General features: G+C 36.8%; 1 protein-coding gene across 1 annotated transcript in view; it reads right to left on the reverse strand.

Annotated features, from left to right (window-relative positions):
* Positions 1 to 1,807: 1,807 nt before the first annotated feature.
* LOC106875688 (alpha-mannosidase 2x) overlaps positions 1,808 to 26,063 on the reverse strand; it is a 93,778-nt gene continuing 69,522 nt past the window's right edge. The window contains exons 6-10 of the mRNA XM_014923937.2: positions 19,503 to 19,617; positions 18,963 to 19,030; positions 5,211 to 6,258; positions 3,044 to 3,376; positions 1,808 to 2,625 (exon numbers count right to left, since the gene is read on the reverse strand). Coding sequence (XP_014779423.2) covers positions 2,473 to 2,625; positions 3,044 to 3,376; positions 5,211 to 6,258; positions 18,963 to 19,030; positions 19,503 to 19,617 — 1,717 coding nt within the window. The 3' untranslated portion in view covers positions 1,808 to 2,472. The remainder of the gene's footprint in view (positions 2,626 to 3,043; positions 3,377 to 5,210; positions 6,259 to 18,962; positions 19,031 to 19,502; positions 19,618 to 26,063) is intronic.

A 26,063-nucleotide genomic window follows, 5' to 3' on the forward strand; every position in this document is an offset into this window, starting at 1 on the left:
TGTGTGTGTGTGTGTGTGTGTGTGTGTGTGTGTGTGTGTGAATATTAACATTCAGTGATGTTTCTGCTTGCAACTGCTAAAACAAAAGCAGTGACATTATGCTGGCAACTCCCAGTCAACAAATCATCCTTGTTAGCATAATGTACTTCAAAGACAAGCAGAATAAAAATCTCTAAGTTGAAAAAAGGTAAGAGTCAGCGACAGGAAGAGCAGCAGGGTGGAAAATAACGCTTCAATAATAAGCCTTTGTCTAACCTATGCTAAAGGGGAGGGGAAACCAAACATTAAATCTGTGAACAAATATATATATGTTTGTGTGTGTGTAGTTATATCTATGTATATGTGTATACAAATATATGTACTTGTGTGAGTGTACACACACACACATATATACATGTGTGTACATATATAAACAAATAGATACCCATACAGGTAAATACATATATACAAATATATCTATTTACATAATATATATAGATATACATGAACATATATACATTGATCCATACATATACACACATACATACATATTTATATATTATACACATGCACACACACGTTCATACACAAGAAATTTTTTAATTTTTTTATTTTGTTACCAATCACATAGAACTACATTAAATACTACCAGTATAAAACATGTTGCATCATATGCACCTATGATTACATGCACAGATACAGACACACAAAAATATTCAAATTCAAATAAATGGTTTAAAAAAAAACAAGTAAACATTTGTAACAATGAAAGAAAATTCTCTTTTAGCTACCACCACGACCACCACCACAGAATCTCAAACTTTGACATCACCTTCACAATCATCACACACTCAACAGCAGCAGCAATAAATAACATAGTAACACAATTTATTGTTTATTTTGTTTTTTAAATCTAGGTCAAATATGACTTATTTAGTGTAGTGGCAGGCTATGATGGTCAAAGTGGAAGTCTCTTTTTAAAAACTAGGATTGTGATTTAAGGGAAATTTGGCTGCTATTTCAAGCAAGCTAGAGCGTAATATCTAAAGACATAAATTATTTTGTCTCATAGTGGTGGTGGTCACTTTTTTTTAAGACAAGTTGTGATTCAAGGGCAATTTGGCTTCTATTTCTAGCAAGCCAAAATGTAGCATAGGGAAGTATGTCCCCCTCCCACTCCCCGTTGACTTATATAGTGTTGAAAGGTGGTGGTGGTGGTAATGGTGGTGACAGTGGCACCAACTGAAAGGGACAGGTAAAGTGTTCTCAATTTCTATGTGGTTGGGTGATTGAATGGATGGATGGTGATGAGGTGTGGAGCAAGAAGGAAACAAATGCATGGAAAAAGGGAGGGAGTAACAGGTTACTTTATGCTCCACCACCACCACCACCACAGCCAGTCATCATTATCACCATCATTGTTAACATCAGTAGTCCTTTATCCTCATCATCACTAACACCATCACCTGTATGAGCAAGCATAGTTGTACATCTTTCATCATTTCCACCACAGTAATGTACCATCAACAGTTATCATCATAAACATCATCATCACTACCATCCATCATCCTTAATACTCTATCACCATCATCCCCCACCCCATTATCAATCACCATTAATACTGTATCATCACCCATCATTACCATCCTTACTATCTATTATCCTTAATGCTGTTATCATCAGTTACCATCATAAATGTCACCATGGTTATTGTCACCAATGCCATCACAATCAACACCAACATTATTCTCACCTTCCCAACCACCACCACCACCACCACCATGGTTATCAACAATGACAGTAGTAGTTTTAGTTGTTGCTGCTGTAATAGTTTTAGCCCAATGTCAGCTTTGATTGAGCATATCCATTCATGATTAAAGGTTATAGGCATCCCATTTATTAGTTTCCGGCTATAACCATCCCATTTATTTATTTTCTAGGCACAATGTACTGTGGACTGCATTATCCAATTTGTCTTTCATTTTTTTGCTGCTATTTCTAACATGTCGGGTGATCACATAGAGGCTCCCTCATCACTAGTTAAGACCGGTGGTGACACTGGGAGGTATGGACAGTGACAGCAGTGGTTGTGGTCATGGTGGTGGTGGTTGCAGAGCCAGTAGCAGTCTAAACCTCTACCACTACTGCCACCATCACTTAAACTACTTCAACAATGATGGTCAGTTGGTCAGACAGACAGTCAGTCATTCTAGTTATTGTTTAAACCCTAAGGTCCAACCTATTCAAAGGTATTCCAGTCATGACCATCCCATTTTTTAAAATTCTAGGCATATTGTTTTTATCTTTTAGTATATGGATGGTACAGTGTAATATTTACAGGAGAAACAGGGAATTTCACTGTTATTTCTAGCAAGATGAGCAATCACATAGTCGTTCCAGAATAACAGTTCTGTTGTTGATTCCATTCAGGAAGTGGATCAATTCATTTGGCCAGAGAATCAGAGTGTCAGTGCAGTGAATCGATTGATCAGCTTAATATGGTGTGATCTTGAAGGCACTTATGTCATTTGGTTTGATGAAGAGGTGAGACTGAGAGAGAGAGGAGTTACTTTCATACAGTAAAGACAGAGATGTGCTGCGAATGTCCTTCAGTTTTATATCTTTGAATAAAGAGTTCAAGTCCACCTAGTGACAAAAAAGAAAAAGAAACAAATTAACTAATTAGATAATTTCATTTAATTAAAGACAGTTTTATAAAAACACAAAAAAAAGCAAGAAAAAAAATCATTCATTAAAAACGATGAGGGATATGCAAGTGAAAATTACCAAAATAATTAATTTTTTTACTTTCAGAGAGGGTAGGGCAGTAGACATGTGTGTGTGTGTCTGTGAGCACATGAGTGTGTGTTCTCTTCCTTTTTCCCCATCAAGTAACTCTTGATGCAAAGACTGGATTTGAGGGAGAGCTAACTGATATTTCTAACAGATCAAGTAACGATACAGAGGCTCCGTTGTCTCTGTGTTGTTATAGTAACAGGGTTAGTAGGGCGATGGTGGTAGTGATAGTGGCAGGTGTCGCAAAAGGTAACTATAAGATTCTTACCTTTCCATTTCCAATTGTGCAACTGAGTCCCAGGTTGGGGAAATCACAGTCAAATGAGAAGCGGTGCAAGATGAGTGCAGCACTGTTCTGTGGCACAAATTTTAGGCTGGGGTCATCATCCTTGTTCTGCAATGTGCGTAGGTTCAACAAATGCACATCACATGTCAGACCACTGCTACTGCCATCAAGGGTAGAAGAGAAGGAAGGTAACAGCTCAAGATCAATATTACTACTGTCGGGATTCCTTGGTGACACATATAGTGGGTGGATGAGGTGCAATGAAGTGAGATGGGCCAGCAACGAGAGAGGTTTTACTTGGTTCTTCATTTCAAGCTGCAAAAAATATATTTGGGGGAGATAGTTGAAATATAATGTATGTGATATAGTTTGTTAGAGCTTTATAATTTCAAAGAAAAATTTTAACAATAATTAAAAAGGAATCTGATTTAACAAGTTGCTATACTTTCAAAAGCTCTACTTGACTACTAATTAGACCACGTAAGCTGTGCCAAACACTTAATATATTAACATCAATATAGAAGAATGTAATATAGAGATCTTAAACTCTTCGTGACACATCATTTAACTTCCCCTAGTCATGCAATCCCAAAAATGGCAATGCACCTAAGTGAATAAAAAACAGAAAAGATTAACAATTGTAATACTCTTGTGATATTCTCTAATATTTAGACTTAAAAACCAAACAAAAAAATGCAATACTATGCACAAATTACTGTGGTTGAGAAGAATTGTACATAATGCACAAGAGAGAATACAGTGCTGGCATAGGTAAGTAATGTCTTTGGAAAATTTTAGTCATGCCAAGTGAGCACTCCAAGTGATGGAATTTGTGAAAGGAAGAGACCAAGGATGACATGGGAAGAAATGGTGAAAGCTTGGAGGAATGGGGAGAAAAAAATGGACAGAAAACTGAGGATGGTGGTGGTAATGGTAGTAGTGGTAGGATGAATAATACAAACATTTGGGGGGCGGTTGTCTTATACCCATTATATTCTTATAATGTGCGTATATGGCTCTATTACAGACCATTTTGATAACCTTATTATCATGGCTGATGACTTTAATGGATATGTTAGGCTACACACAGATACCTACTTGTGCATACATGGAAGCTATAGATACAGTAAAAGGAATGAAGGCTTAGTATTTTGAAGCACAAATGACCAAGACATTTGCAATGTTATCTTCCAGAAAAAAAACTAGTCAGTCACATGACCATCTGCTGCTCATGTAAACATGTATGCCAAAAAAATTGCATACTCACTAGGAAACAGGATGGCCAGCTAATTATGAAAGCTAAGTTTTTCACCAGTGAAGAATGTAGCATTCAACATAGTTTGATGATTAGTAACTTCAAAAACAAGAATTAGACAAACTCAGAGATGAGACAATCAGGAGAAAGGTGTGGAAACTGAAAGATCTCTATTAAACACTGATTCAAAGAGGTTTCAGATGAGGAATATGTTGAGAAGGAAAAATGACATAAGACAAAAAGTATAAATATACAAGACAGCCTGCTACAGCAAAGTTTCAACCAAACATGATGATATGATGGGGGAATGGTACAATAGACAGACCCATCAAAGCTATATGACTGGTAAGATGAGAGTAGGGAAGAACATCAAGAAACTAGATGAGAAGCTAGACAACAGGTATACAAAGCAAAGAAAGAAGCAGAAAATAAGAGGTTTGTCAATGTACTCAGACAAGAGAGGTAAAGTGTTTTAAATTGCAAAGCAGTGTATCAGTATGTGAATCAAGACATCATTCAGGAAAAGTACATCTGGAGTGACAATGGTACACTCTCCATTACCATACTGAAAAGAAATTCTTGGAAATGCTGCTATAGAGAATATAGAGAATGTGTGGGGAACAGAAGCCTTCTCTATATAAAGCCAACATAAGGATGAGTTAAGAAGATGACACCTGTACAGTCAAAGTGATTGAAAAACATTAAAGGAGGGAAAGCAGGTGGCCTGTCAAGGATAGTCAATGAAGTGTTGAAAATCAAAGTAGGAGTAGTGCTATTCACTTGTATAGTCAGCCATGTAGTACAAAGAAGTGACATGCCCTCATTCATTTGTCAGAATATTCAAACTCAACACAGAATTATTCACAGAAAGAAATTAATATTAAATATACTCACAAGAGGGGAAATCTTTCTTATTTCAAGAAGAAGCCGGAATTTGTTAGGGGTCTGTTTGTTATCAAGCACACCCTGGCCCAGACCTCGGCTATCATCTTGGTTGAGGCGACGGTCCAACATCACTTCCATCTCACCAGGCTTCAGATAGGCAGCTCCAAGTGACTGACCAGATAGGATGTTTAATCGTTTCTGAGAATTCTCCACAAACATAGCAGTTGGCATGGGATAGTAGTTGGCCTGCAAAGGCAACTTGCTGTATGTTTTACGCCGGTGCATCTGGAAACCATTTAGGTCAGTGTGGAAAGAGTTGTCCTCACTCTTAATATCACTACACACCCTCATGGCTATCTCAAAGTTCAGTTTGTCTCTAATGTCCACTATATTGTAGATGTCCAGTGACAAACTATCTGCACCTGGTGAATTATATAACCTCACAACATGCTCTACATTTTCCACAAAGACACTCACTTCAGATACAACAGTGCCTTGAATGACACGAATGAATGGGTCGACAATTGTTACTTCCCGACCTTCACCATCTGGCAGGAATAGATAAGCACCACTCTTTTCAGAAGATTTTCGAGTGCCATATGTTACAAATTTGATGCTGACTGGGTGTGTAATACCCTCTGCTTTAAATGTGATGTTTTGTAACAGCCCTGTTGCCTGGCTGAAGCCAGCCTTCATGTAATAGTTCTCAAGACTGAAGGGCTTTGATGGGGACTTCTTTATTGTGAACACTGAACTGGAATGTTCCATGTTCATGTTTGAGTTGTAAAATGTTATCTCCGATGGCACAGCTTTTTTTGTGGACAGTTTGTGTGTTTTTTCGATTGTGTATTGGCAAATGCCCAATGCTTGGATGGCCATCACAAATGACACCTTGTAGACGTCTGTGGAGACAGAATCCCGGTCAGTCCAGAACAAGTCAATCTGTGAAGGAATGATCTTTCCCCTAGGATCTCTGACAATAACAAATGGGGAGTCGACATAGACACTGACTACAGTCTCTCGCTTATGTGCCAATGAGTTGTAAAATATAACAGACCTAGAAAATTACAATAAAATATAATTAAATTAATAAGAATGTTGTAGTTTGCTTCAAGCATTGTAGAAGAAGGAAAAGTGTAAAGGCCCATCCTCAGAAAGAAACAGTCTAGGAAATGTCCAGTCACACCAGATATAACTGGACATTTCCCAGACTGTTTCCTTCTGAGGCTGGACTTTTGTGTCTTAAATATAAAGGATTTTGTAAAACTTTTGGCATTGTTAGAAGCTTTATTTTCCCTTTTCTTTTCCTTCTTCCATAATTAAACTATTGTAATCATAATATATAAAGAAAAAAAAGAGAAAGAAAAACAATGCAAAATATGGCATATTCCTAGGGCAAGCTGTGTAGTGGAAGCAATATTGTAACAATAATATTACTGAACTAATGAGAATTGTTTCTAATTTAGGTAATAAGGCAATTTGGGGAAAAGGATGTTTGTCAATTACAATTAATCCAGTATATGACTAGTATTTCACTTTATTGACTGTAAAGGAATGAAACATAAAGTTGACTAATGCAGAATTTGAACTAAAAATGTAAAAAACCAGAACAAATACAGCAAGAAAGTTTGTCCAGTGCTTATAACAATTCTGCCAATCTACTGCTTTAACAACAACAACGGTTTCAGATTTTGGCACAAGGTTAGCAATTTTGGGGGAGGGGTTAAGTTGATTATATCAACTACAGTACTCGACTGGTGCTTATTTTATCAACTTTAAAAGTATGAAAGGCAAAGGTGATTTTGGAGGCATTTGAACTCAGAACATAAAGAGACACAAAATGCCACAAAGCATTTTTCCTGGTGTGCTAACAATTCTGCCAGCTCACCACCTTAAATATTGATTTCAAATTTTGATACAAGGCTTGAAATTTGGGGGAAGGGGTTAAGTCGATTACACCACCTCCAGTGTTTAACTGGTACTAATTTTATTGGCCTGAAAGGCAAAGTTGACTGTGGTAGAATTTGAACTCAGAATGTAAAGTTGGATGAAATGCTGCTAAGCATTTTGCCCAGAGTACTAACGATTGGCACAAGACCTGAAATTTGGCAGCAGGGGACTAGTTGATTACACTGACCCCAGTGTTTACTGGTACTTAATTTACTGAGCCCAAAAGGATGAAAGGCAAAATTGACCTTGGCGGAATTTGAAACTCAGGATGTAAAGACGGATAAAATGCCACTAAGCATTTTGCTCACTGTGGTAACGATTCTGCCAATAATTCTAACAAAGGCAACAGCAACATATTAGAGGAAGGAATAAGTCAATCACACTGATTGCAGTATTTACTTACAGTCAATTTATCATGCTACTTTGTACATGGAATGATGCAAAGAAATCCATCAGAACCATGCCAGTGAAGGAAAATGGATAATGATAATGATGATGATGATGATGATGATAGTAATGGTTCCTAAAATAGGCATAGTCACATATTCTGGGGAATAAGAGACAGGGAACCAACAGTATCCAACAATTTTGGTTACATAGACCTTTATGTAACCAAATATAAAAGTGAACTATAGTGGGCTATGATAATGTAATAAAAGCCATCGGGAAAAAAAAATTAATTCTATATTACCACCTGAGTTAGGTAAGAGGTTCTTGGTGAGAATGAAGAAACATTTGTACATGTTGCTACATGTATTCATACAGGATAGTAACATGTTACTACCATGATTATATATGATTAAATGTATTCCATTCATGACCATCCACGCTTTTTCCTATCTGCAAGGAATTCAGAACTATATTATGCAATGTCTTAGGTGATAGAATTTGAGGGTGATTTGTTTGCTATTTCTAACAACTCTAGGCACCATTTATAGGGCATCTTATTGGCTCACAGATATAGACATACACAAGACAGTAGGGTATGATTTGAGGGAAATTTAGCAGTTATTTCTGTTGGGTCTCGCTCATTTGGCTCATACAAGGAAGTGTATGTGTGCTTATGGTTAAAAGATTTTGAAAAAAACACTTGATGCACTCAGAATATTTAAAGAAAGATTCTCTTAAAAGTTGTTGACTATTATTATTTTACTTGTTTTAGTCATTTGACTGTGGCCATGCTGGAGCACTACCTCGAAAGATTTTAGTAGAGCAAATCAACCTCAGGACTTTTTTTTAAAAGCTTAGTACTTATTCTATTGGTTTCTTTTGCCAAACTGCAAAGACGCAGGGACGTAAACACACACACACACACACACATTAGATAACAAATTGCATGGTTTATATCTGCAAGCTTACTGGTAAAGCATGTTTACTTTCACAGTGTTCGTTGTGTATTTGATTAATGAGAGAGATGAAAGATAGAAGATACAAGAAATTTTATTAATCACTACAATTGTTTTGACCCATCTAGCATCAATCTGTCATGGGTGGGATACTTAACAACTGGTTCAGGAGCATCCAATGAAGCAGATGTGTCTCTTCAGCTGATAAATAGATATAACTCACTAAAATAACAGTTCTGTAAGGTATCTACTCAGTTTGTATGAAGAAATGCATATATCTTCATTTATATAGAAGATCAATGATAAAAAATAACTTGCAAAAATGAAACAAGAATTAACTATTAAATATAACCATTCACATATATGAATTTATAAATGTCCTCACATAGGTTCTATGGTTCATGTATTGCATGTTCGTTTCTTTTTTGCACCAGTTACTTTTTATTATTGATCTATATAAATGAAGCTATATTCTTTAATTACACTAACTGAGAAAATACATTGCGGAACTGTTATTTTAATGAGTTATATCTTTTTATCACCTAAAGAGACACATCTGCACTGCTGGATGCACCTGAACCAGCTGTTAAGTATCCCACCCATGAGAGATCAATGCTAGATAGGTTGAAACAATTGTAGTGATTAATAAAGATCTATCTTCCGTCTCTCTCATTAATGAAATATACACTACACACACACACATATATATAATACATTAAAAGTCAGTTTGAATTTTGCATGCTTGCAATTTTACTCAGCCAAACTGGTGCATAATGGGAAAATACTATGAATTAAGTTTACCACAAAATATTAATATGAACGGAATGAAACAAGTTTTGCATAAATTGGTAAAGTTGTTTTTGAGATATTAGAGATTTTTAGGGAATAAATACCCAAAACAGTGCATAATGGGAAAATGTTAAAAAAATAATCCTCATCCTGAAAGTGAAGAAACTCTTATCTTTCTATTAGACAGTGAGTTGACCATGAAGAACTACGAAAAAATAGGATCATTTTTTTTTTTACAGTAAATGTTTCTATTTTCACTTTTGTTAAACACAATATTTTAATCATTTAGAAATATTTTTAAGTGAATGTGATTTCAAAAATGTAAGTTGTTTGTATAGTATTTATATTTTAGCTTTCTTTAAACAGACATTGTTTTAATGGTTTTTTTAAAATTATTTCCAAGCTATTACCATAAGAAAATTTTTTTTGTCATATTTAAAAAATATTTCAAAGTGAAAATGACTTTAAAATTATGGTAAATATTTTGTAAAAGACTCATTTGTAATCTCAGTGTGAAATAGATTTTCCATGGGTTTTTTTGAGTGCATTCAAAATGTCTCACTGCCAAAGATTTGGCTGTTATTTCTAGCACACCCTGCTACCATGTAACAGCTATTTGTGATAAAGGATCCAAAATACCTGTTACATGGTAGCAGGGCATGCAAGAAATAGCAGCTAAATCTTTCCTTTTCTGGAGAAAGGAGCTGTTTACACGTGATTTCAATGTCACATTGAATGTCACAAGCATGTGAAATAACCCAGAAAAGAAAAAAAAACCTAAAACAAAACTCTGTTGCTGGAAAACTCAGTTTCCTGGTGACCCAATCATGGGTAGTCTAGTATACATATATATATATACAATGGGCTCTTTTTAGTTTCCATCTACTAAATCCACTCACAAGGTTTTGGTTGCCTATAAAGCCATGCCTACATACATTTAAAACTGTTGGATTTAATATGAAGAAGACTTGGCAGCTATTTCTAGCAGGTCAAGCGATTATATAGATATCTTTTTCATGAACACTAGCAATCTTGTATACATATTAGCTGATGGGGCCAACATGAGACCCACTATAATATTACTACTACTCCTAGCATGACAGATTTCACTGTGTTGCAAGTTTTGGGTCCATTCCTGTATCTACTATATCTAAATAAAAAAACTAATTGGTTATGGCTGGAACAAAAGGATTAAGTTAACACTGATCTAACAGACCTATGTTCAAAAGTATTTCAGCCAGCACTTTTGTTTTGTTCTTAGAAATTGTGTTTCTAAGATTATACAGTATCACCATTGGTTTATCAAAGTAGCATTAAGATGAACAAATTGGTTCATGTGATGAACTCTATGGTATTTAAATTGGCCATATTCGAGCCAAATACTATATATGTTTTATGTAAAGATTGGTCATTTTCAGCCTCTCAACATCTACCCTACAATGTCATATTAAAAATAATTAAGTGCATCCTTGAAATTTCAGCACAAAAAGATAATGTATGACTAATTCACAACAATGTGAATAAATAAGCATTATATTGGTAATATTTGATTTATAAGCAGTTCTCCATGGACAGATAAAGAAAGTACATGGTTGCCAATGAATTCCCAACACAAGATTTAAATTATTCCTTCTTTCTCTCCCCACAAAGACAGAGTATCTACATCTATTTATTATATAAAGTGATAACAAAAATCTATAGAATCTGTAGTAAATAAATAAATAAAGGGATCTCAGTTGGTTGCAATGATGACGGCTCAGTTGTTTGATTAGCTGAATTACCTGCACTTTGAATATGTGAGTGGTAAGTATTCTTGTGACACATGTATTAACATAATCAGTAAGACATAATGTGTGACATGGTTGTACCATTGAATTACAGGTGTAATCCATCTGACAGGCTTCTACACAGTTTTTGGCCTTGCTATATCCTATTCTGCAATACATTAAGCATTGAAACTATTGTATTTAAAAACAAGGATAATATTTTAACAGATAGCCACCTGGATGTCCTTCATAATACTAATCATTCAGCAATTAAGTAAGAGCTGAGGCTATTATTTTTATTTAGCCAGAAATCAAACCTGGTTATGCTGACCTGCACTTAAAAGGTCCTTCAGCTATTGAGATATTAAGTTGTCAAGAAAGTTCTTGCGGTTTTTAACCTTTAATTTCAGATGCACATATCTCAGCTTAAACAAAACTTTATTAATCGAAATAAACACCATCAGAATCAACACACTTTTGCCAATGCGAAACAAGTTTATCTATGCCAGTAGCATAAAAATCCTGTGTTCTGGTGGCGATGAAGTCGTTGAAGGCATGTTTGGCATTGTCTTGGTTTTTAAAGCGTTTCTGATGCAGTAAATTGTCAAGATGCTTGAAAAAGTGGTAGTCAGTAGGCGAGAGGTCTGGTGAGTATGGCGGATGAGGCAGAGTTTCGTAGCCCAAATCGTTCAACCTCTGCAGGGTCAGTTCTGTGATGTGTGGCTGAGCGTTGTTGTGGAGAAGAATTGGTCCTTTTCTATTGACCAATGCTGGCTGTTGTTGTCAGAGTTTCTTATGCATTTCATCCATTTTCTGACAGTACTTCTCTGTCGTAATGGTTTTACCTGGATCCAAAATGCTGTGACGGATGAGACCAGCTGCAGACCACCAAACAGTCACCATGACCTTCTTTTGGCTTCGGGAAGTGCTGTGAAGCTTCGTTGGCATCCAACCAGTGAGCTGAGCGTCACCGGTTGTCGTAAAGAATCCACTTTTCATCGCAAGTCACAATACGGTTGAGAAATGGGTCATTCTTGTTGTGTAAAAGAAGGGAAGATGACACTTCAAAACGGCGTTTTTTTGGTTGTCGTTCAATTCATGCGGCACCCATTTCTCAAGTATTTTCGTTTTTCCAGTCTCTTTCAAGTGGTTGGAAATTGTTGTATACATTACATCTAATTCAGAAGCAAGCTCTCGAACAGATGTGTGTGGATTGGCTTACACTAAGGCTCTTAGTTGATCGTTGTCAACATCCGATGGCCGACCACTATGCTTATCATCTTCAAGACTCTCGTCACTGCTACAAAATTTCTTGAACCACCATTGTGCTGTACGTTCATTAGTGGTTCCTGGGCCAAACACATCGTTGATATTGCGAGCTGTTTCAGCAGCTTTTCGGCCTAGCTTGAACTAGAATAAGAAAATTGTGCAAATTTGCTTTTTGTCCATGTTGTATTCAACGTTCTGGAAAAATGGACTAATTATTCAAAAAGAAAAAGAGTAACATGATTAGATAGAGCCAAAAACGGGTTTAAAATGATATATAAATTCAAAGTAATTTAATGAAAATTAATTTTAAAATAGATCATTTAAAACCAAAATTAAAATTTCTGCAAGAACTTTCTTGACAACCTAATATTTATTTTCAGATATTTATTCTCAGATATAGTTTATCTTAAACTACATTATCCAATGTAACAGAAACATTAAGAAGACAGAACTGATGGAACTGATGTTCCAGCTAAAACTAGCCATCAACTTCATGACCCAACCATAAAGATATGCAAACACCAACTGAAGGTTGTAGAGCAGAAGTTCTCTCACAAAGTGCATGCACAATGAGATCCCAACCCATATAATGCAAGTGATTGTTGCCTGCAGAAGACTGCACAAAAGATTCTGGCCCACTTCAGAACAAAAATTAGGATCTATCAGACAGTTTTCTTAATGCTAGTGCAACTATACCACCAATATGCTAAAAAAAAACTGGACCAGTTCCATTAGAAAAACTGTAGTAACTTGCTAACAACTGACAAAATATTTTGTGGAGCCAAAATAGTGCAGTTAAAGCCAAGTTTTGAAAGAAGAAATACCAACTTCTCTACAGTAAAATTGCTAACACATTTACAATAGGTATATGACACATATCCCATTGGTGGGCCTCTAGATCTTTTCAATTTCAAATCAGTACTTACATACTAAATATATTATATAGCATGATATCTATTAATAAATGTATTAAAGCATACAGAAAAATTATTGTATGTGAAAATTCAGCAGTTTAGGTTTGGGCTCTCACTTAAAAGCTTGGGATTCAAGTACAGAATTGAGTAGTGCATTATGTTTTGAAGCAGAGTGCAGCTCTGTAAATGCAGCTAGAAAGAGAAAAGACATCTATTGAATCATGATGGCTCAGCTCAAACATATATTTCTAAAAATGGTAAAGGGTGATTTAAAGGATATTTAGCTGCTGTTTCTAGCAACTCAAGTAACAAAATAGAATCTCTCCTCATTGGCTTGTAGTATATATATATAGTTAGTTTAGTTCTAGGTCATCCATGATCTAGTGTATCTATATTCAAAGTCAACTCCACTCCAAAAAATATATCTAGGGTTATATTTTCCAGTGATTTACCTTTCTATAAGGTAACCTGGTGAAGAGTTGTGTCCTTCACACAGGAACCCTGATTTCAGAAAAAGCTGCCAGCTCCAGTAGGCAGTAAGATGCAAACACAAAAACACATACTTTTTGTACTTTACAGAATAATATTAAACTGGTTGTTATTGTTGCTGCTTATCCCAGGTTAATTTGTACACAACAAATCTATAATCAATGAAACTTGAGTCAGCTTATTTCTAATAACAGAATTAGTAAATCTAGGACTATATTTAAGATTAACCCTTTCTTTATTAGACTTTAAGGTAATAATACACTGTCAATTTATTTCAATTTTGAAAAAAAACAATCAAAAATTTTGTGGGATTTAATAGAACAAATGATTTTGTTCTTTCATTAATAAGACAGTGTTTGGAACATAATTTAATAATTAGTCTCTTATATAAAACTAGTCTACCCGTACTATCAGAAATGACGGCATGAAAATGATGCAGAAAATAAAATTAAAATAAAAACATTACAACCTTTATCTCAGTAATTGCTTCAACCCCACGTTTCTAGTGAAAACCCTACCAGCAATGAGTTCCCCTTGTTTTTGGATGGTCCGTTTCAGTATTAATTCTTCCATTCTTCTCGATGTTCTCTCTTTTTTGATTTCTCTCCTTTGTGCTGCTTCCTCTTCTGTTTCATCTTGTCACCTTTGCAATGCACTCATTCTTAGATATTCTCTCCTCACTACTGCTTGCTCTTCTGTTTCATCTTGGCACTTTTGTGTTACTCTCTCTCTCTCTCTGGATATCTTTGCTTTGTGCAGTTAGGTGCTCCTTTTCATTTTGACGTCTTCAAGCCTGTCTTCTTGCGTCTTGCACTCATCTCACTTCTTGTGATTGATTTAATAACCTTAATGTATTGTTTAATCTTCCTGCGTCCAGTTCTTCATGAGTGAGACTGGCTGATCTTCGCCTTTGTCTCTCTCTCTCTCTCTGGCTAACTGTTGCCTTCTGTCTGTTTCAGTCTCCATAGCAGGTGGATGAGTATATTTAATGCAATGGAACACAAACTTTAAAACAAATGAGTATATGTGTGTGTGTGTACGTTTGTATCTATTTCTATACATAACAATACAAAGTCCAAAATTACAAAGGATTACATTAACAGTATACTCACAGAGACTTATTACTTTTTTTTCCAGCAACGTCTACATGTTCTCTATCTCTGTCTCTCTCACTCTCTTTACCACTTCAAATGGAAAAATATCTAGAAGACAAACTTCACCTCCTTGGCAAAATTTTTCATTCATAAATATTTACAAACATCACTGTATCAGCAAGTATTTATAAAGATTTATAATTACCTTCCTTTTATATTTAGCTTTCTTTAAACAGACAATATTATCAAGCTTTCTTTCAATAGACAATATTTTAATTCTATGACTTAAAAATTACTATTGGGTTGGTGCATAATTATTGTGGATATTTTCCAAAAAATTTTATTCAACAAAAACATCTTTAAATGACGGTCTGACCATCTGCCAATCAAATGGGAAGCAGTAATTAAAGTAGATGGTGAATATGCTCCAGAATAATCATTTAAAGATGTTTTTGTTACATGTTGTTATTGTTTTTGTTGAAAAAACTGCAATAATTATGCACCAACCCAATACTTATTTACTTATTTTATATTCTATTAACTTTGCAACTTTTTAAGCAGAAAAATCTTCCAAAACAGTCAAACATCCATGAAGATACAGGTGCAAAAATCTTATTTACTTATCTTATATATTGTTATTAATGTTTACCAGAAAAAAAATCAGCGTTCATTGAATAAAAATGAAAATATTGTTGTTGAGAGAGAGAGAGAGAGAGTGTGTGTGTGTGTGTGTGTGCATCTGTAGATAGAGAGAGAGAGTGAGAGAAAGAGAGAGAGGCAGCGTTCATCAATAAAGTAAAAACGATTTTGTTGAGAGAGAGAGAGAGAGAGAGCGCAAGAGGTGCTGTTTGATACCACTCCCTCACTCGTTATTACCATTTTGTCTCTTCTCTCTTTTTACTCTTACTTACACTGCTACTCCCTTATTGCATGATTTTGGACAAACTTACAAACAAGCTCATTATTATAATAGATTATAATAAATTATTTACATATGAAAACTTTTAAAAATTAGGTTTTGTATAGTTGCACCAGGATGAGTTCAGACCAGTAGGTATCAAAAGACATATGCAGAAGCCAAACAAGCAAATGGTATAAGAAGTTGAAAAAGCGATTTCCAAAATGTCAACATTACATCCATATGCACTTTCATGGACAACACCAGTGAAGCTCAAAGATCAACTTTAAATTTGTATTTTGTTTCATTTAAGATGTGTGAACATTTTCAATATATTTTATATAGCAATTACAATTATATGTCAAGAATGCTTCCCAATCACCTAGTTTCTAGTTCAGTCCCACTGCATGGCACATTGGACAAGTGTCTTTGGGCCAACCAAAGCCTTGTGAGTGGATTTGTTAGATGGAAACTGAAAGAAGCATGTTGTATATAAGGTCCTGGGATGGTAGAAAGATAGAATATTTCCAATGCAGCACTCAACCTGAATTTTGGGCTATCTATACTGTCAGACTAATATCAAAATTCTTCAGGTGTAGAAAATCTGGGCTTCACAAAGGTAAAACCATTGTATGGGTTTTGTGAAGAGTTAGAGTGGCATTTCTTCAGACCTACATCAAAGGTATGCTCTTACATTGTGCATCTGCCAGGCTGTGTGTTTTGCTTACATCAGGAGAAAACAAAAAGTAAATAGAATAAAGATGAAAATGTAAACAGACTGTGAAAAAATGAACAGGACAAGAACTTTGCTAATACCAAAGTAGGTAAAAATATGGTTAGGAAATGAATAAGTAGTAGAAGAGGAAGAAGAAGGAAGAGACGGACAAGAATATGAAGTAGAAGAGGAAGAAGTGGGAGGAGAAAGAAGGAAGAGAAGAAACAGCAAACGAAAGTGAATAGTTGAAAAGGAGAAGAGGAGTGATGTGGATTGTGATGCCAGAATTACCAGTATCAAATTATAATGGAAAAGTGAAAAGTAATTTTGGTGTAGAATCATAAATATCTAGTGATAATAGAAAATAACAAATAAAAAAAAAGGAAAGCTGATTGTAAAACAATATCAACAAAGACAGCAACAATAATGAGAAGAAAATAATGATAGCAATACTACTACTATTATTAATAGTAATAAAGATAATAATACTAATATTAAAAATAATATAAAAGATAATAACAGCAATAACCACTACAGAAGAGGCAGTTGAAACTTTAATGATGATTAAGACTAAAGGAAGATAATGTTGTCGACTGTAAAAGAAGCTTGATGGATATAGGCAATAAACCACATGAGTAAAGTGAGAAGGATGGAAATGAAGCTAACCAGAATTATTCCTGGTGACCTTATGTTGTTGTTGTTGGCACTCCGTCGCTTACAACGTCGAGGGTTCCAGTTGATCCAATCAACGGAAGAGCCTGCTCGTGAAATTAACATGCAAGTGGCTGAGAACTCCACAGACATGTGTCCCCTTAACGTAGTTCTCGGGGATATTCAGCGTGACACAGTGTGACAAGGCTGACCCTTTGAATTACAGGCAGAACAGAAACAGGAAGTAAGAGTGAGAGAAAGTTGTGGTTCGCCACCATCCCCTGCCGCAGCCTCATGGAGCTTTAGGTGTTTTCGCTCAATAAACACTCACAACGCCCAGTCTGGGAATCGAAACCGCGATCCTATGACCGCGAGTCCGCTGCCCTAACCACTGGGCCATTGTGCCTCCACTGGTGACCTTATACACAAAACTATACATACACACACATATGCAAATGCACATGCATACACACACACATACACATGGGAAAAAACCGTGCATGCACACACATACACACACACAAAAATATGGGGAAAGAAACTTAATTTGCAGCAATAAGTATAACCCTACCAATTCAGTAACTTGGGCTGAGTTTGCACCTATAGTTACATTGAAATTTTCTAGTCTGTCCTTATGAAGTTGTCATTCAAAGTGAATATTGTTTTCCTAGCTGCTAATATTGGGTTGGTGTCCTTAAATAAAAAGGTGTTCAATACGGCAAAGATTAAAGCCTTACTGAGAAGTATAAGTTTAATAGATGAGTAGTACAAGTTGATATCTATCTGTATGAATTTTTGTGTATTTTGTAAAGTAAATTCTTAAACCAGTCAATAACATCAGTTGTGTCTGACCAAAGATCTAGTTTCATAACGTTCCTCAATGTAGGAAGTACCATATCTATAATGGTTTTGTGATTGCAAATATGTCAATTTTCATTCGGAACTTTTGTGTGAGCTTACATTAAAAGCTGAGCTCGTATAAAAACAATTGTAACTGACCATTAAAGATGTATGGAAGTCTTCTTATTAAGATCGTTGCCAGTGCCCCTGGACTGGTTCTTGTGCGGGTGGCACATGAGATGCACCATTTTGAGCGTGGCCGTTGCCAGTACCGCCTGACTGGCTCCCGTAGGATTTTCGAGCGAGATCGTTGCCAGTGCCCCTGGACTGGCTTGTGCGGGTGGCACATAAAAGACACCATTTCGAGCGTGGCCGTTTTCGTGCGGGTGACACGTAAAAGCACTCACTACACTCTCTGAGTGGTTGGCGTTAGGAAGGGCATCCAGCTGTAGAAACTCTGCTAAATTAGACTGGAGCCTGGTGTTGCCATCCGGTTTCACCAGTCCTCAGTCAAATCGTCCAACCCATGCTAGCGGACGTTAAACGATGATGATGATGATGATGATGATGATGATATGTATGTATATATGCATATATGTGTGTGTCTTAGTGTTTGTCCCTCACTATTGCTTGGTATGCTTACACCCCTCTAACTTAGCAGTTAAACAAAAGAGACTGATAGAACAAGTACTAGGCCAAAGAAAAATTCTAAAATTCTTCAAGGTGGTGCCCCAGCATGACCACAGTCTAATCACTGAAACAAGTAAAAAAATTAAAAGACAATAACAATAAGAGGCAGTGTTTATTATAAGCAAGAGATACTTTTTTATCGAGATTTCATTGCTCATAATTACAGGTAAATATTATACAAGCATATATTATCACTAACAAGTATAGTGTATGTATGTAGTATGTATGTGGTGGATACACATACCTATAACAATACAGGTTTCCACGGGGACAAACAAATTCTACTCACAAAAGCATTTAGAGTACCCCCAATTATAATTTAGAGAGGTGTATTACCAATTGTTACTTACTGAGGAGTATCACTTATTTTCAAAACAGAACGTTCTGGTATAGAGAAATGCTTCTCCCTTTTTTCATCCTGTAGTAAAAAAAAAAGGAATAGTTTGTAATTTACTCACAGTATTTTCATTTGTGAGAAATAGCAACCAAATCTTCCTCAAATCACACTTTACAATGCATGACACAGAAGTAGATAAAACAACGATATTCCTAAAATGATGTATCAAAATTTTTACTATGTGTCACAAAGGACAAAAACAAATTTCAAGCTATGCCTCTTTTTGATATCAACCACCCTGATACAGCTCTCGATTCTCCTGAGATACAAACTTTCTGTTTTAAAGTGATCTGACCGAACATTTATTGAAGAATATCTCCAATGAATACTTATAAAGGAGTAGCTTCAATTACTATTTACTGCATCAGACTCTCTATTTCTCTTTCAGTATCCTGAATCAACAACCTTTTGTAATTACTTTCACGCCAGGTTTCTTTTCAGTCATGGAAGTGCTTACAAATGAAAGAAAATCAAAAGCAGTCATTCAACTCACAACATTAAACATAGGTTTTTCTTTGGAGTAGCTGTATTTGCTTTTCTCTTTCATCATTAAAAATGTGATTGATTCTGTTGTCAGTCTCTTCATATCCATCATAGCAGTCAGCAACCTGAAAAAGAGAAAAAAAAACAGATTCCCTTATTCCTTTATTTGTATATTTATTTCTTTATCTTTGTAATGGATCCAGGCTTTGAACTACAGCTATGATAGAGCACTTCCTTCAGGTAGTGTGTGTGCCTATATATATGTGTACACACACATACACACAAAATCTTCCCAGTTGGGGAGACAATGTAGTCACCTCTTCAGCCATACACCTGCCCTGTCTCTCATACTTTCATAGTAATATACTCCACAGAGCTGAGAGGCCTTGTCTTGCAAATACTTTCTAGCCTCACTAGTGCTGGTGACACAGAAAAAGCAACCAGTATACCCTGTGAAGTGGTTGACATTAGAAAGAACATCCCACTGTAGAAACCTTGCCAAAACAAACATTAGACTTCAGTGCAGCCTTTTGGCTCATCAGTTCCAGTCAAACCATCCAACCCATGACAGCATGAAAAAAGGTATGTGAAACAATAATGTGAAACTATATATATATATATATATATATATATATATATATTGAATAATAGGGTTATGGACACTCACATACAAAACTTCAAGTTTCTGTGTCTATGATACAACAATCACTGCACTTCTTCAGCAGTCACAAGTCCAGTGTCCATAACACCATCAATTACAAACATGCAGTTTATCAATATATATATATATATATATATATATATACATACACACACAAACATGGCTACATGGTTAAGAGGCTTGCTTCCCAAACATGTGGTCTTGTTTAGGGTTCAGTCTTACTGAGTAGCACCTTGAGCAAGTATCTCATGCTATAGCCAAACACTTGTGAGTGGATCTGATGTATGGAAACTGAAAGAAGCCTGCTGTATACATGTGTGACATCATGTGATGGTTGTGAACCAACTTTCATAAAATACATGCCTGGCCATGAGTAAACATTATCATGCTTGGAGTGATTGGATGTTAGGAAGGGCATTCAGCTGTAGAAACCAAGCCAAAATCAAACTGGAGCTTGGTACAGCTCTCCAGCTTACCAGTTCCAGTCAAACCATCTAACTCATGTCAGCATGGAAAGTGGGCCTTAAATGAAAATGATACAATGATAATATATATATATCCCATCATTAGCATCTTCATTGTCATTTAATGTCCACTTTTCCATGCTTGCATTGGTTAGACAGAACTTGTTGGGGCAGATTTTCTGTGGCTTGATACCTTTCCTGTTATCAACACTCACTTGTTTTCAAGCATGATGTTTACCCATGGCCAGGAATGTGTTTTATGGAAGTTGGTTCACAACCATCACATGATGTCACATACACAAACACATACATATATATAGCAGGCTACTTTCAGTTTCCATATATCAAATCCATTCACAAGGGTTTAGGTATAGTAGGAGATACTTGCTCAAGGTGCTGCATAGTGGGACTGAACCCTAGACAAGACCACATGTTTCAGAAGCAAGATTCTTAACCATGTAACCATGTTTGTGTGTGTGTGGGTGTGTGTGTGTATAGGCTGTACGGATTTTGAATGTTGTTTTCACTGTCCATTTTTTCCTGTCTTGGTTTGTGTTTGCCACCTTGGAATCCTCTGTGTAGTGGGTTGATCCACTACTCAGGAAGAGACTATTCTAGAGTACGTTCTGTCTTGTCTTCGAAAGGTCTAGATAGAATAGAGACAGCTGATGAAGGGATATTCCAAGTGGCTTTCCGTTTTTCTATGTGTTCGTTCCATTGTCTGTAGTTTATTGTTCTAACGTCCTGTACCCTGATATGCATGTATATACACATGTAGATGTAAGTATGTACATATATGTGTGTATACATGTAGATATATTCTTTGTATTATTATTATATATATATATATATATATATATATATATATAAGCGGCACTCAGATATTTTCCATGGGGTGTATGGGGGACATGGAATTGGTTCCCAAAATGAGAAGGATATAAGGCTGCTGAAATTCTGTGACTTCAGAAAGCCAGCCAGTCACTTGATAACCTATAAATTCAGTGACCGCGCTAGATAGATTGACTACATTCTCACCAGAAAGTGAGATTCATGGCTGCTCATAAATGCAAAGGCCTTTACTGGAGAAGAATATATTCCCCATAGCATAGGTTACTCACTGGGGACCTCAAGCTACTGGCTCGTGAGATTCCAAGAAGCAAGCCAGTTTGGGAAAGAAGGGTATGGAAGCTTAAGGATCCTTTGATTAACCAGAGATTTAGAGATGTCCTAAGTGAAGCATATGATGGAAAGGAAGAGGAGTTATAGACTTGTAGCATAGAGTGGAAGTTCTTATGGCACAACTTGATGAATGTCACACACTAAATTTGTGGCTGGTGCAAAATCCCAACTAGACCTAGGGTGACGTCATGGTGGAACAGGGTAGTTGACAGAGCCATTAGAGAAAAGAAACATGCTTGGACGGACTGGAAGGGGGTGGTAACAAGGAGTTATATCAGGCAGCTAGAAAGAAGGCATACTTGCAGGAGAAGTACCTAGCCAGAGATAAACCTCTGTACTTGGCTTTAGCTGACATGGAGAAAGCCTTTTAAACATAAAGGGAAAAGTTTGCCAATGTCTTACAGCATGAGGACCAGACAATTGTTTCAGCTGGCAAGACAATGTGCCAGGGAAAATCGTGATGTTGAGGGAGAGAAATGTGTTTGCATGGACAATGGTTCACTTGCAGTTCGTGAAATAAAGAGGCTTGGACACGTCACTATGAAAGACTACTAAATGTAGAAAACGCATGAGAGAAGGAGAGTTTGCCTAAAGTGGATCCAACAGAGGTACCAGCAATTTGAATAGACAGTAGCATGGTAGATAAAGCCATCAAGGATATGAAGACCAGGAAAGCTCTTGGCCCATCAGGAATCACTGCTGAGATGCTAAAATAATCTGGCAGTGTGGGGTATGGATTAGTTACCTGTATAGTAAATCAGATTGTACATGAGCGAGTCAGAGGCATACTCAATGGCTGGTGTAGCAGCACCATAGTCAACTGCTGCAAAGGTAAAGGTGATGCCTTGGACAAATAATTACAGAAGAATCAAACTGTTAGATCAGGTGATGAAAGTTACGGTGAGGGTCATAGCCTAACTAATTAGGACAAGAGTTAGTCCAGATGAGAAGCAGTTTGGTTTTGTGCCAGGGAGAAGTACTACTGATGCTATATTTCTGGTAAGGCAGCTGCAGGAGAAGTACCTAACCAAAGATAAACCTCTTGGCTTTTGCTGACATGGAGAAAGTCTTTGGACAGGGTCCCTCAATCCCTTATCTGATGGTCAATGCAAAAACTAGGGATAGACAAGCAGTTGGTGAGAGCAGTACAAGCCATGTACATGGATGGCACTAATAAGGTGAAGGTTGGCAATGAGTAAAGCGATGAATTCAGGGTACAGGTAGGGGTTCACCAAGGATCAATCCTCAACCCCCTCATTATAGTACTCCAGGCAATAACAGAGGAATTTAAGACAGGCTACCCCTGGGAGTTCTTCTATGCTGATGGCCATGTTTTCATAGCCAAATCACTTCCAGAACTGGAGAAGAAATTTCAGGTGTGGAAGCAAGGTCTAGAGATAATCTAGCAAAAACCAAAGTCTTAGTGAGTAGGAAAGCAGACAAATCACAAATCCCTTCAGGTAGATAGCCCTGCTCAATCTGTAGAAAAGAATAGGTAGAAACTCCATAAGATGTACCCAGTGTAAGCTATGGATACATAAGAGGTGTAGCAACATCAGAGGAAGTTAACTGGGAAAATAGTTTTTGTGTGTGTGTAAGGTGTACAAGTACAATAAACACCACAAATGCACAGAAAATAGATGCCATCAAATGCCAGGGGGGTAAGTGGAGGTGGATGCTCCGAGAGTGTAGCTGCAAGAATAACAATAGGATGGGCAAAGTTCAGAGTGTTCCTATTTCTGTTGGTACCAAAGGGCCTCTCCCTCAGAGTGAAAGGCAGACTGTATGATGCCTGTGTTTGAACAGTTGTGCTACATGGCAGTAAAACATGGGCTATGACTGCTGAGGACATGAGTAATCTTGAAAGAAATGAAGCAGGGTATGCGTCGCTGGATGCACAAAGTCAGTGTGCATGCATGACAGAGTGTAAGCATCTTGAGAGAAAAGCTGGGCATAAGAGGCATCAGATGTTATGTGCAAGGGAGACAACTGCATTTATATGGTCATATGATGCATATGGATGAGAACAACCGTGTAAAGAAGTGCCAATCTCTAACTGTGAAGGGAACCTGTGGAAGAGGTAGACCAGGAAGACATGGAATGAGGTGGTGAAGCATGGTCTTCAAATGTTGGGTCTAATGGAGATGATGAGTGACTGAGAGCTCTGGCAATATGCTGTGTGTAAGATGACTCACCAGGCCAAGTAAAATCATAGTTGTGGCCATGCAAGTGCCATATAAATGACACCCAATGCATCGAGGTCATGGTCATTCATGGTACCTGTGTATCATAGTCATGGTCATCGATGGTGTCATGTAAATTGGTATCCAGGAATTGTTGTCATGGCAGTGCCATGTAAATGGCACCTGTGAGTTTTCATTACTGGCACCCATGAATTGTAGTCATGGTTGCATGTAAAAGTATCCATTACACTCCTGGAGTGGTTCATGTTAGGAAGGGCATCCAACTGTAGAAACCATGCCAAATCAAACTGGAACTTGGTGCAGCGCTCTGGCTCATCAGTTCCAGTGAAACTGTCTAACCCATGCCAGCATGGAGAAGTGGACATTAAATGATGATGATAATGATATGTGTGTGTGTGTGTGTGTGTGTGTGTATGTATATATATATATATATATATATATATATTGACAAACTAGGCATAGGAGTGACTGTGTGGTAAGTAGCTTGCTTACCAACCACATGGTTCCAGGTTCAGTCCCACTGAGTGGCACCTTGGGCAACTGTCTTCTATTATAGCCTCGGGCCGACCAAAGCCTTGTGAGTGGATTTGGTAGACGGAAACTGAAAGAAGCCCGTCGTATATATATGTGTGTGTGTGTGTGTGTGTGTGTGTGTGTTTGTCCCCCCCCAACATCACTTGACAACCGATGCTGGTGTGTTTATGTTCCTGTAACTTAGCAGTTCGGCAAAAGATACCGATAGAATAAGTACTAGGCCTACAAAGAATAAGTCCTGGAGTCGATTTGCTCGACTAAAGGCGGTGCTCCAGTATGGCCACAGTCAAATGACTGAAACAAGTAAAAGAGTAAACTACATGTAGTTGATGGTACTACAGGCACTGGACTTGTGACAGCTGAAGAAATGCAGTGATTGTCACATCATTGACACAGAAACCTGAAGTTCTATATGTGAGTGTCCATAATTGTATCATTCAACATATATATTGGGTTGGTTTTTTATTGTGAAATAAATCATTTTTTTCATACAAAGAGTGAACTTTAATCAATTAAATATTTTCCATTTCGCTTGGTGACTTTTTGCCATCTTTCTGGCAACTTCATTTTCCATGCTGGCATGGGTTGGATGGTTCGACGGGGGTCTGGGAAGCCAGGAGGCTGCAGCAGGCCCCAATCAACCAAAAACTGAAGCAAGTACAATTTCAGGTCATCATCATTATTGAAAGTTTTACCATTCAAAGAATCTTGCAAACTTCAATGTTGCAAGGTCAGGGCTATATGGTGGATGTTACATCATTTCTCAACCAAGTTCCAATAATTTTTCATGAGTTAGCAATGACGTGTGGTTTAATGTTGTCATAGTGGAAAACGATTTCTTTACGATTTGTCAATTCTGGCTGTTTTTCTTTGATTGCTTCCCCCAGTTTCATTAGTTGATGACAGTAAACATATGAATTGATTGTTTGGTTCCTTGAAAGCAGCTCAAAATACACAACACTTTTGTAATCTCACTGAATTGACAGCATGGCCTTTTTTTGATGCAATTCAGCTTTTGATGTGGTTTGTGCTGGTTCATTATACTTGGACCATGATCATTTTTGATTGATGTTATGGTAGACAATCCATTTTTCATCACCAGTGATGATTCGTTTCAAAAACAGGTCAATTTTAATGTGTTTGAGATGCATATCACAAATATTGATTCATTGTGTTAAGTGAATCTCTTTCAATTTATGTGGAACCCAAATATCAAGCTTCTTAACAAGTTCAAGACATTTTAAGTGGTTTTCAATTGTTATGTATAATACATTTAACCTCTCTGCAATCTCCCACATAGTTTTATGACAATCAGATTCAATTATGGCTGATTCGGTCATCATCAACTTCAGTAGGTCGATCAGAACGTTAGTCATCTTTTTTGGACTGTGTTTTGGCACTTTGACTCTATCCAACCACCATGCAGAACACTTGCTATTGTTGAAAAGAATCCATTTTTCATCACCAGTGATGATTCGTTTCAAAAACAGGTCAATTTTAATGTGTTTGAGATGCATATCACAAATATT

This window comes from Octopus bimaculoides, chromosome 28 (genome assembly GCF_001194135.2).
Source record: "Octopus bimaculoides isolate UCB-OBI-ISO-001 chromosome 28, ASM119413v2, whole genome shotgun sequence".
Taxonomy (NCBI): domain Eukaryota; kingdom Metazoa; phylum Mollusca; class Cephalopoda; order Octopoda; family Octopodidae; genus Octopus; species Octopus bimaculoides.